General features: G+C 39.8%; 1 protein-coding gene and 1 pseudogene across 10 annotated transcripts in view; one reads left to right on the plus strand and one right to left on the minus strand.

Annotated features, from left to right (window-relative positions):
- The window catches only part of LOC116550087 (putative RNA-binding protein Luc7-like 2), a 64,049-nt gene that overhangs the window by 14,404 nt on the left and 36,916 nt on the right, over window positions 1-12,729 (minus strand). For all 10 annotated transcript variants that reach the window (XM_032275833.1, XM_032275837.1, XM_032275832.1 and 7 more), the window contains 5 exons: window positions 12,353-12,451; window positions 9,216-9,326; window positions 5,710-5,853; window positions 2,318-2,494; window positions 84-175 (listed from right to left, as the gene is read on the minus strand). In XM_032275833.1, the coding sequence (XP_032131724.1) occupies window positions 84-175; window positions 2,318-2,494; window positions 5,710-5,853; window positions 9,216-9,326; window positions 12,353-12,451 (623 nt within the window). The remainder of the gene's footprint in view (window positions 1-83; window positions 176-2,317; window positions 2,495-5,709; window positions 5,854-9,215; window positions 9,327-12,352; window positions 12,452-12,729) is intronic.
- LOC116550089 lies at window positions 4,119-4,501 on the plus strand (annotated as a pseudogene).

Below are 12,729 nucleotides of genomic sequence, written 5' to 3' on the forward strand. Positions count from 1 at the left end.
TCCCCCTCTAAAATTTAAAATCAATTATCTCTTTTTAGAACCACAGAGATTCAACTTCAATTACTTGGCCCTTTACTCCATACCTCCTCAGCTTCTCTCTTTCTTCTCTCTCCCTTTCTTCTCTTCGTTTCAGCCGTTCCTGGTTTCTTTTCTCCTGCTTCTCAGCTACAACTCTCTTAAAAATGACAATAATAAATGAGGAGCATATTTACTGAGGCCATTCTTAATCAACTTCATCCGAAAATGTACAATATCTGGTTTCTTATAGTACATTTACTGTCAAAGTCTATTTAATAATTCAATTTGAAGTACTGCCAGATATAATCATTAGGCTTATAAGTTGCTTTTCAAAATCTTTCCCCATTTTGTGGAAAATGTGCAAAATTCACATTTCTCCATTATTTCTGCTTGTGTTTTTAAAATTTTTAAATGAAAACAAATTATTTTAAAATAGAGACAGAATCTCGCTATGTTGCTCAAACAGCGAGTCAGTCTCCAACTGCTGGGCTCAAGTGATCATCCTACTGCAGCCTCCTAAAGTGCTAGAATTACAGGTATGAGCCACTCAGGCCTCTCTATAATTTTATTATTATTTTTTTAGAGACAGTCTCACTCTGTCGCCCAGACTGGAGTGCAGTAGCACTATCTCAGCTCACTGCAACCTCCACCTGCCAGGTTCAAACGATTCTCATGCCTCAGCCCTCGGAGAAGCTGGGATTACAGGCATGCATCACCACACCCAGCTAAGTTTTGTATTGATATTTTTTAGTGGAGATGGGGTTTCACAATGTTGCTCAGACTGGTCTCCAACTCCTGACCTCAAGTGATCCGACTGCCTTGGCCTCCCAAAGTGCTGGGATTACAGGCATGAGCCACCATGTCCAGCTCCAGGATTTCTTTTTTTGTTTTTTTTGTTTTTATTTATTTATTTTTTCCCCCCATGATTTCTTAATGACATTTCCAAGTCATTTCTACAAGATTTTCCTCCTCTGAATGTTTTCCAGTATTATGTTGTATTTTTTTTTTTAATCAACCATTATAAATCACTACAAGTTATGCCCTGTGATTTCTAATATGGAGATGTCTTAGGTCACTTCCAATTACCATCCTGATGCTGCTGCTTTTAAAGATATGAAAAAAATGCTAGAGTTCTGTTGCTAGGTCTATACATGCAAAGATTTCCAAGTAGGAACCACTGGAGCTTTAACTTGGAGCCCAATAACTATTTGCTATAGTGATCATTTCAACAAGTTTTAAAAAATTACTTGAGATCACCCTAGCTACCCAGAATACCACAAAGAGCCCATTGTTACCTGTGAATATGGAGATGTCCCTAGGCATTTTCTGATTTTACGTTATTTTAAATGCTATGGACCTTGAGTTAATTCCAGTGATAACAGTTACATAGAAAATGACTATCCCATGTTTCCCATCAGCCAGTCTTCAATTCATGAAAAAACACTATAATGCCACAATTCTTTAAAAGCTATCAGCATATTAAAAGGTAAATAAATTATATCAACCAATACTCATCTTTACCACTTCAGAAATATCATCATGATTTTTTGTGTTTATCCCCTCTAAATAACTTTAGACTAAAAACTGTGTTGGCTTCTAACTTTAGAAGCCGACATATTTAATATAATTGTCCTTTTTAAAAATATATAGATTCTTTTTGGCCAGGGGTGGTGGCTGACGCCTATAATCCCAGCACTTTGGGAGATCAAGGCAGGCAGATCACAAGGTCAGGAGTTTGAGGCCAGCCTGGCCAATATGATAAAGCCCCATCTCTACTAAAAATACAAAAATTAGCCAGGCATGGTGGCATGTGCCTGTTAATCGTAGCAACTTGGGATGCTGGGCATGAGAACTGCTTTAACCCAGGAGGTGGAGGTTGCAGTGAGCCAAGATTGCACCATTACACTCCAGCCTGGGCAACAGAAAAACACTCTGTCTCAAAAAAAAAAAAAAAAAAAAAAAAAAAAATTACATTATTGACCTTATTGAAAAGAATGAGAACAATGAAATTTTATGGGACTCTGTATTAGAAACTAGTTTGAAAGATTCCTAACTCAGTGTCACAGCTAACATAAAATGGTAACTCCCAAAATAGCAGGATAATATTTAAAAGTCTGCTCGTCAGACAGCATCCATTAAACCAACTTGAATTTCATCTATAATCCTACACTGTTCAGTATTAATCATTAGATACTATATATTACTGAACGATAGTCAAGAATATTAAACAAAAAGATAATACAGATCAAAAGAACAAGAGGGTAAGGAGGATAAAGTGAGGACTATTTTACCAATATACCTTTAATTCTTCAAGCTTCTCTCTTATTTCAATAAATCCCAGGTGCAGTTTACCCCCAAAATGATCAGCCAGTCTTCTGTCATTATCATGAAGTCCTAAATAGGCAGAGCAGACTTCACAGACTCGAAGTTTCTGCTGCTGAAAACTCGAAGCTGGCATAGAATTCCGATAAACTTCCTAAACAAAAGTGAGAAAAAAATGACCATATAAATCTCACTAAAAGTCACACAGTTAAATAAAATATACTATGCTCATACCAAAAGTGTTTTCTAAAGAATACACAAAAGCAGCCGGGCATGGTGGCTCATGCCTGTAATCCCAGCACTTTGGGAGGCTGAGGCAGGCAGATCACATGAAGTCAGGAGTTCAAGACCAGCCTGGACAACATGGTGAAACCCCATCTCTACTAAAGATTAAAAAAATTACTTTGGGAGGCCGAGGTGGGTGGATCACGAGGTCAAGAGATCGAGACCATCCTGGTCAACACGGTGAAACCCCGTCTCTACTAAAAATACAAAAAAAAATTAGCTGGGCATGGTGGCACATGCCTGTAATCCCAGCTACTCAGGAGGCTGAGGCAGGAGAATTGCCTGAACCCAGGAGGCGGAGGTTGCGGTGAGCCGAGATCGCGCCATTGCACTCCAGCCTGGGTAACAAGAGCGAAACTCCGTCCCAAAAAAAAACAAAAAAAAAAAAAAATTGCACGGGCATGATGGTGCGTGCCTGTAATCCCAGCTACTCGGAAGGCTGAGGCAGCAGAATTGCTTGAACCTGTGAGGCGGAGGTTCCAGTGACATGAAATGATGCCACCGAACTCCAGACTGGGTCTCCCAAAAAAAAAAAAAAAAAAAAGGAATACAGAAAAGCATGGCTATTTTGTTATGCAAATTATGGATTTCCCTTTATCTCCATCCATTGTCCTCAGGACCTCTCTCCACTGAAGTATAAGGAAAGAAATAATAAACGTAAATAGAAATCAATGAAATAGAAAACAAACAAGAAAAAAAAACAAAATCAGAAGACTGGTTTTTTGAAAAGAAAAATAAAACTGACCAGCTAGATCAATCAAGAAAGGAGAAGACACCAATTGCAAACAGATTCTACAGATATAAAAAGAGAACACTATGAACAACTTTATAGCAATAAATACAACTTGACTTTTGTGAAAGACAAATTTCCAAAAGTTATTTAAAAATAGAAAGAAAAGGCCGGGCGCGGTGGCTCAAGCCTGTAATCCCAGCACTTTGGGAGGCCGAGGCGGGTGGATCACAAGGTCAACAGATCGAGACCATCCTAGTCAACATGGTGAAACCCCATCTCTACTAAAAATACAAAAAATTAGCTGGGCATGGTGGCGCGTGCCTGTAATTCCAGCTACTCAGGAGGCTGAGGCAGGAGAATTGCCTGAACCCGGGAGGCGGAGGTTGCGGTGAGCCGAGATCGCGCCATTTGCACTCCAGCCTGGGTAACAAGAGCGAAACTCCATCCCAAAAAAAAAAAAAAAAAAAATAGAAAGAAAAAAAAAAAAACAAGCCAGGCACAGTGACTCACGCCTGCAATCCCAGCCCTCTGGGAGGCTGAGGCCAGCAGATCACCTGAGGTCAGTAGTTCAAGACCAGCCTGGCCAACAACATGACAAAACCCTGTCTCTACTAAAAATACAAAAAATTAGGCAACTGTGGTGGCGGGTGCCTATAGTCCCAGCTACTGGGTAGGCTGAGGGAGGAGAATCGCTTGAACCAGGTAGGCAGAGGTTTCAGTGAGCTGAGATCGTGCCACTGCACTCCAGCCTTAGAAACAGAGTGAGACTCACTTTCTGGTCCTGGTCGCAGAAGCAGGATGACGAAGGGAACGTCATCGTTGGGGAAGCGTCGTAATAAGACGCACACGTTGTGCCGCCGCTATGGCTCTAAGGCCTACCACCTTCAGAAGTTGACCTGCAGCAAATGTGGCTACTCCGCCAAGTGCAAGAGAAAGTATAACTGGAGTGCCAAGGCTAAAAGACGAAATACCACCAGGACTGGTCGAATGAGGCACCTAAAAATTGTATACCGCAGATTCAGGCATGGATTCCGTGAAGGAACAACACCTAAACCCAAGAGGGCAGCTGTTGTGGCATCCAGTTCATCTTAAGAATTTCACAGATTAGTAACGCAATAAATGTTCTGGTTTTAAAAATAAAAATTAAAATTAAAAAAAGAAACAGAGTGAGACTCTATCTCAAAAACAAACCAAAAACAGAGTGTCTCTTATTACTAACGAATTTTTTTCTTTTGAGACAGAATTTCACTCTTGTTGCCCAGGCTAGAGTGCAATGGTGCGATCTTGGCTCACTGCAACCCCCACCTCCTGGGTTCAAGCGATTCTCCTGTCTCAGCCTCCCGAGTGGCTGGGATTACAGGCACCCGCCACCATGCCTGGCTAATTTTTTATTTTTATTAGAGGTGGGGTTTCACCATGTTGGCCAGGCTAGTCCTGAACTCCCGACCTCAGGCGATCCACCCACTCCAGCCTCCCAAAGTGCTAGGATTCCAGGCGTGAGCCACCCTACCTGGCCAAGAATTTAACTCTTAAGTAACACAATTTCCCACAAGAAAACCCCACTTCTAAGTGGCTTGACTGGTGAATTCTATCAAACATTTAAAGGAAGAAATGATGCCAATTCTAGAAAAAGACTTTCAGAAGAGATAAAACATTTCCCAACTCATTTTCTGGATTGGCATTACCCTGATACCAAACCAAAGGCAAAGTCATTATGTAAGTAAGTTATTAAAAATGGCTGGGGAGGAAGATACTCTCTCATTAATAGGTTTTCCTTCCACTCTCTCCTTTCTGTGAAAAACATCTAACATGTTAGGTCCTTTCTCTTTCTTCAAAAGAAGAGAATAGTCTATTGACTGTAATATTTTCTTGATGTCTCAGGGCCATCATTATCGCACTGGTCCTGTGAGAAACAATGGTAGTTTTTCCTTTCCTTCTCCCTCTTCTAATTCTTGCCATCCTTCTCTGCTGAAAATCAACACTAATGTTAAGGCAGTGTAATGGTAAGATGCTGGAGGAGGTACTACAATGGCTTCCCTCTATCACGCCTTTCCCCTCTAGTCTGGAAAACAGTAGCTAACACCACAAGATAAAGAAAGAAGGCTGGACTTGAACTGGACTCAAGCAATCCACCTCAGCCTGCCTAGTAGCTGGGATCACAGGCACACACCATCACAACCAGCTTTTTCCATGTTTTTTTTTCTTTTAGTTCAAATTCTCTTTAATAACTATCCAATAATTTCCATTTAAATACATGTTCTTAAAGAAGCACAGATACTAAAGTTTCATTTACTACTTTTTTTAGTCTTGACAAATTAAACAGAATTCATCTACTACTATTAAGAATTTACCTCTGCTTCTCTTTTCTTTGCCCGTGCTTTCTCCACTTCATCCATTACTTTCTGGGATTCCTCCACATTCCCTTCAGCTCCTAGTTGTTCCACCTTGGCTAACAATTTACCAATTTCTTCATTTAACTCATGAACACGTTCTGCCTAAAAAGAAATAAAAAAGAAGATCATGAATAAACAAGAGAATGAATTTTTAACTTCAAAGTATTTCAGAACTGCTGAGAAAAAACTTGTTATCTGAAGCCATATGAGTTTAAAAAATGCTCCTTGTGCATATCCCAAATGAACTAGTGAGACATCAGGATGTTCTGAGCCTGCCTGCCTTACCTCAATAAAGTCAGTGCTACTACTGGTCCCAATATCACTTTCTGTCCTCCGGTTAGGTAGTGTATTCCTAGTGTAAAATACCTTTTCTTCCATGATCTGGCCCTTTGTACTTTTCTAAATCATCTCTTGCTACACCCCCACCTTACAACATAATCTATAATTTCCTAAACTTACCCTATTGTTTTGCACCTCTGTGACTTTACATATACTCTTCTTTCTGGGATGGCATCGCTCACCTCTCCTAGCTTCCTAGTGAATGTTCACTCATTCAACAAGATCCAACTCAAGGGCCATTTCTGTAAAGCATTCCTGAACATTCACCACATCCCAGCCCCACTTAAACACATAAGCAAAGATGTGCCCTACCTTCTCCTTTGTGTCACTTTTGTATCTTTTTTGACAATTCCTTTCATAAATATACTACTTTAAGGACAGCTATCTGTATTTCTCCTCTTTTTATCTCTAGTGCTCAGCAAATAGCCTAGGCTCAAATATGAGTTAAAGAAATGAATTGGGGGATCAACCTCCAGAGTCCAACAGTGACTTATCACTAAACCAATTACTATCTATGTAATTTTGGCTATATTACTTATACCTGAATCCATTTCCTCATCTGAGAAGTACAGAAAGCACCTATCCCACAAAGCTGTGAAAAATGAGAAAATATGTCTTCTATGTACACTGCACACACCTTGCTGATTTTCAACTACTAGGATGGCAACTCCACTCTATTAGTCTTTAGCTTTCCATCAGGATTAACTCTTCCCTTGGGAAAGAATACATTCTTCTTCATCACCCTCATCATCCTACCAACTTAGTTCATTTTTACTGTTGTAATGGCACATGAAACATATACATAATTATTATTTTGGCCACAAAGTCTTTGCTGTGTGGCTAATTATGTTAGTAAAGGAGGTTTAATTTTTTTCTTGTTATTGTTGTTTTTGAGATGGAGTCTAGCTCTGTTGCCCAGGCTAGAGTGCAGTGGCACGATTTCAGTTCACTACAACTTCCACCTCCTAGGTTCAAGGGATTCTCCTGCCTCAGCCTCCCCAGTAGCTGGGATTACAGGGGTACACCACCATGCCCGACTAATTTTGCAGTTTTAGCAGAGACAGGATTTCATCATGTTGACCAGGCTGGTCTCGAACTCCTGACCTCGTGATCTGCCCGCCTTGGCCTCCCAAAGTGCTGGGATTACAGGTATAAGCCACTCAGCCCAGCTAAATATTTTGGTTTGGTATGGGTACCCAGTCCCAACAAACCAGTTTACTTAATAATCTTTACCTCTCAAGTCTCCTTCAACCCAAGATATTTCTTTCCTCAATGAGATTTATAATTCTATTATCACTATCCTCCCTCTATACCAATGGTATTTTCCTTTAAATATGTCATTGAATGACTACACTGTTGTCCAAAACTCTTCATTCTTCCCTGTAACCATGCCCTTGACCATGTAATTGTGTACCATCACACTCTGAATCTGAATCTGGCCATGAGCTTGCTTTGGCTACCAGAGTGGCAGCAAACATGACCAAAGGAGAGGCCTGTGTGATGGGGCTTGATGCTTCTGCACCTCTGCCACCACCATGAGAACATGGCCAGGCTAGCTGGCTGGGCATGGCTTTGCATCCTCCAGCTGACTGCAAGGGATGTGAGTAAGCCCAGCTGAGACAAGAATAACACTCAGTCAAGTTCAGCCTAAATCATGGACTGTAGAGTCATAGGCTAAATGAGTATTTACTGTTTTAAGTCACTGAGCTTTGAGGTGGTTTGTTATACAGCATTTGTGTAGTGATGGATAACCAATACAACCAATACAGCTTGGGCCCTACCAAGCACTTATGGATCTCTTCCAACCACGAAATACTAGATCCTTTCTACTTCAGGATGCCCATCTTACCAGTCCCCATCTTCAGAGAACTTTTCAGAAAAGGTTGACTAAAAGTAACCCTTTCTCAAACATAGATATCTATTTTAATTTATATTTATACATATCTGAACACCATATTTTAATACTATCATCTAAACTCCACCTGTGTAGTTCTTCTTCTCCCATTCTGCATTTTCGTAAAACACACTAGATTATACTGAATGAAATAGAATTATGTCATAAAGTAGTAAGTCATCAACGAAATGCAATATATAAAACCTTGTTTGAATTCTAATAAATCGACTCTGTAAGAAAAATAAACATATACTGGATACATTAGAAAATTACTGTTAGCTTTATGTATGTGATACTGTGGTTATAATTTACAAGTGAAATATGACATTTAACATTTGCTTTTACAAGCAAATAAAAATACTGTGGTATATCTATACAACGGAGAAATAAAAAGGAATGAACTACTGATACACACAATTTGCATGAATCTCAAGGAAATTATATAGCATGAAAAAGGCCAAATCTCAAAAGCGTACATAGGATTTCATTTACGTAACACTCCTTGAAATAACAACTACAGAGAGAGAGAACAGATTAGCAGTTGCCAAGGGTAGAGATGCTGGGGGGAAAGACGGATGTAGCTATAAAAGAGGTAACATGAGGGGGTCTTGTGGCAATGTTATAGTTAAGTTTCCTAACTGTGGTTGTAATTACACGTGTGATTAAACCAGCAGAGACCTGGTCAGGTGTGACGGCTCAAGCCTGTAATCCCAGCACTTTGGGAGGCTGAGGTGGGTGGGTCACTTGAGGCCAGAAGTTTGAGACCAGCCTGGCCAACATGGCAAAACCCTATCTCTACTAAAAATACAAAAAATTAGCTGGGCATGGTGATGCATGCCTGTAATCCCAGCTACTCAGGAGGGTAAAGCACCAGAATTGCTTAAGCCCAGGAGGTGGAAACTGCAGCAAGCCAAGACTGCACCACTGCACTCCAGCCTGGGTGACAAAAACAAAACTACACAGAGCTATACACACAGACATTCATACACAAATAAATACATGCATAACTAGCAAAATCTGAATAAAATATAAGGATTAGACCAATGTCAATTTCTTTGATATTACATATTGTGTAAGATGTTAATGTTGAGGCAGACAAGAGAAAGCATACAGAATTCCTTCTAATATCTTTGCAATCTCTTGCAAATCTAATTATTTCAAAATAAAAAGTTAAATAAAAGGAGTGAGTCAAAACAATACTTAGTGCTAATGAAATGATTTAAATTCTTACCTTTGCTGCTACTTCAGCACTGATCTCTTCTTGGGTTTCTGCTAATCTTTTCTTGGCCACCTCTGTTCTACGATCACAATCTGCAATGAATGACTGCAGATGATCCATGGCCTACAAAGTTTAATTAAAGACAATTACTATCAGAAAGCCAACTTTATTCAGAAATATCCTCACACAAAAATTACACTTTGTTTTTAAAATGTTACCATGGTGGGGCATGGTAGCTCACATCAGTAATCCGGGCATTTTAGCACACCAAGGCAGGCAGATCACTTGAGGCCAGGAGCTCGAGGCCAGTCTGGCCAAGTTGGCGAAACCCTGCCTCTACTGAAAATACAAAAATTAGCTGGGTGGGTGGCGCAGACCTGTAGTCTCAGCTACTCAACAGGTTGAGGCAGAAGGAACACTTCAGCCCAAGGAGGCTGAGGCTGCAGTGAGCCCCAATGGTGCCATCACACTCCAGTCTGGATGACAGAATGAGACCCTGTCGTTTAAAAAAAAAAAAAAAAAAAAGGCCGGGCACGGTGGGTCATGCCTGTAATTCCAGCACTTTGGGAGGCCGAAGTGGGCAGATTGCCTGAAGTCGGGAGTTAGAGACCACCCTAGCCAACATGGTGAAACCCCATCTCTACTAAAAATACAAGAACTAGCCAGGTGTGGTGGTTCACACCTGTAATCCCAGCTACTTGGGAGGCTGAGGCAGGAGAATTGCTTGAACTTAGGAGGTGGAGTTTGCAGTTAGCTGAGATCATGCCACTGCATTCCAGCCTGGGCAACAGAATGACATTCTGTCTCAAAAAAAAAAAAAAAATACTTGAGGACATGGAGAAATGTTTAGGATTCATTTGTAAATAAAGAGCAAATTACAAGTGTTAGGAAATAAGATCTCAATTTGTAAAAGACAGGAAAATCTGCAAATCTAGATCTGAATGGACAAACAGAAAATAAAGACAGAAAAAAATGGAAAACTACAAAATGCTAACAATAAGTATTTCTGAACATTTTACTTTTTTTTCTTTTAATTCTCCATGCTGCTTTAGAATTTTCTTTTCTTTTTTGAGACGAGTCTTGCTCTGTCACCCAGGCTGGAGTGCAGTGGCACGACCTCAGTTCACTGCAACCTCCGCCTCCCAGGTGCAAGTGATTCTCCTGCCTCAGCCTCCCAAGTAACTGGGATTACAGGCACTCGCCACCACGCCCAGCTAAATTTTTGTATTTTTAGTAGAGATGAGGTTTCATCATGTTAGCCAGGCTGGTCTCGAACTCCAGACCTCAGGTGATCCACCCACCTTAGCCTCCCAAAGTCCTGGGATTACAGGCATATGAGCCACGGCGCCCGGCTATACACTTGTTAAAGATTGATAAATCAGAGAATTTAAATAAAAAAATACTCCACAAAGCCAAAAAAACACCAAAAAAAGTAGGGAAAATTTGTTGTAAATTATATTTCAGAAAACAATTGCATTTCATTAGCAGAAATTCTTGGATATTCAGATGACAGGGGGGCCTATTTATTGGTTTATCTCCTAAACCAAATTTAAGACATTATTTCACTAACAAAACATACAAGATCTATGCACAGCAATATGTTTTATGTAATGCTGATTGTTATGCTTTATATATATGCGAAAAATATTTCTCTATTTTTATGCAACCATTTGCATGTAAAAGCAACAATATACAGTTACATTTTAGGCTCTTTTAGGTATCTAAGTGGTGTCTTCTATTTCTTAGTTTTTCTTTAAAAACATCGTCCTTAATATCTCCCAAACACACACAGGCACGTCCCTCAGTATCTTGGGAGATTGGTTCCAGAATACCCAGTAGATACCAAAATCCAAGAATTCCAGTCTTTTATCTAAAATGGTGCATTATTTGCATATAATCTCCCATTACACATCCTCACATATACTTTAAATTGTCTCCAGATTACTTACAATACTAATACAATGCAAATGCTATGTAAACAGTTATACTGTAACGTTTAGGGAATAATAACAACAAAATCTGTACATGTCCAGTACAGATGCAACAATCCATTTTTTCTCCTAAATATTTGCAATGCCCAGTTGGTTCCTTCTACAGATTCAATGACAGATATGTGTGTGGGGGGGAGGGTCAACTACATATATGTATCTATATATGGATACAAAAATTAATATGAATGGGCCGGGCCCAGTGGCTCACGCCTGTAATCCCAGCACTTTGGGAGGCGGAGGCGGGTGGATCACAAGGTCAAGAGATCGAGACCATCCTGGGTCAACGCGGTGAAACCCCGTCTCTACTAAAACTACAAAAAAATTAGCTGGGCATGGTGGCGCGTGCCTGTAATCCCAACTACTCAGGAGGCTGAGGCAGGAGAATTGCCTGAACCCAGGAGGCGGAGGTTGCGGTGAGCCGAGATCACGCCATTGCACTCCAGCCTGGGTAATAAAAGCGAAACTCCGTATCCAAAAAAAAAAAAAAAGAATGCAAAAACTCAATATATTACTAAAGATAGGTCCTAATATACACTAGAAATTAGTTGCTTACATTTGCTTGATATTTCCTTAATCGTTACTACTTCGTTGGGAAGAATATGCTTAATTTTCAAAAGAATATATGAATCATTGACTTTTACACATTTTCTTAAAATACAGTCTCGCCTCGTATTTTTTTTTTTTTTTTTAATTTTAGAGACGGGGTTGCTCTGTGTTGGTCAGTCTGGTGGTCTTGAACTCCTGACCTCCAGTGAATCCACCTGACTGAGCTTCCCAAATTGCTGGGATTACAGGCATGAGCCACCACGCCCAACCTCACCTCATATTTTTAAAAGAGCTGTCAAGAAAGTACATGATCTTGGCTGGGCGTGGTGGCTCACGCCTGTAATCCAAGCACTTTGGAGGCCAAGGCGCGTGGATCACCTGAGGTCGGGAGTTCAAGACCAGCCGGACCAATATGGTGAAACCCCATCTTTAAAAAATAAATAAATAAATAAATAATAAAAAATAAAAAGAAAGTACATGATCTTGAGTCTTACCCTTCAAATAACCACAGAGGATAAACTGCTAAGTTTTTCCTATTAAGAGATATTAATCCATATTCACAAATGTTTTATAGCAAAAGATAACAAAAAACCATTAAGCAAAATCACATACATCAAGTTCAAAGAAAAAATCTTGTTCTTTGGATGCAATTTCATAATCCGCTCTTAAAGCCAGGTCATGGACTTTCAGACATTCTCCAAGGTCCATTCTCTGGAAGGGAAAAAAAAAAAAAACATTAAAACAAAGAACACTTTTCTTGTTTTTTTAAATGCATCAATAACCACAGTTCTTTTTAGAATACACATTAAGTCATACAGATGCTTCTTTATGTAGGGGTTTCCAAATTACAAAATTTCATAGACAAATATAATACATGGTGTCAGAAGAAAAAATGGCACCAATTCTGTCTACCAACAGATGGGAACAGGGATCACTTCTACTTAAGAATAAATGGATATGGAAAGGTTTTTCAGAATCTGAAAAAAGCT

Source organism: Sapajus apella, unplaced genomic scaffold (assembly GCF_009761245.1).
Source record: "Sapajus apella isolate SASKATOON/1434 unplaced genomic scaffold, GSC_monkey_1.0 scaffold7, whole genome shotgun sequence".
Classification (NCBI taxonomy): domain Eukaryota; kingdom Metazoa; phylum Chordata; class Mammalia; order Primates; family Cebidae; genus Sapajus; species Sapajus apella.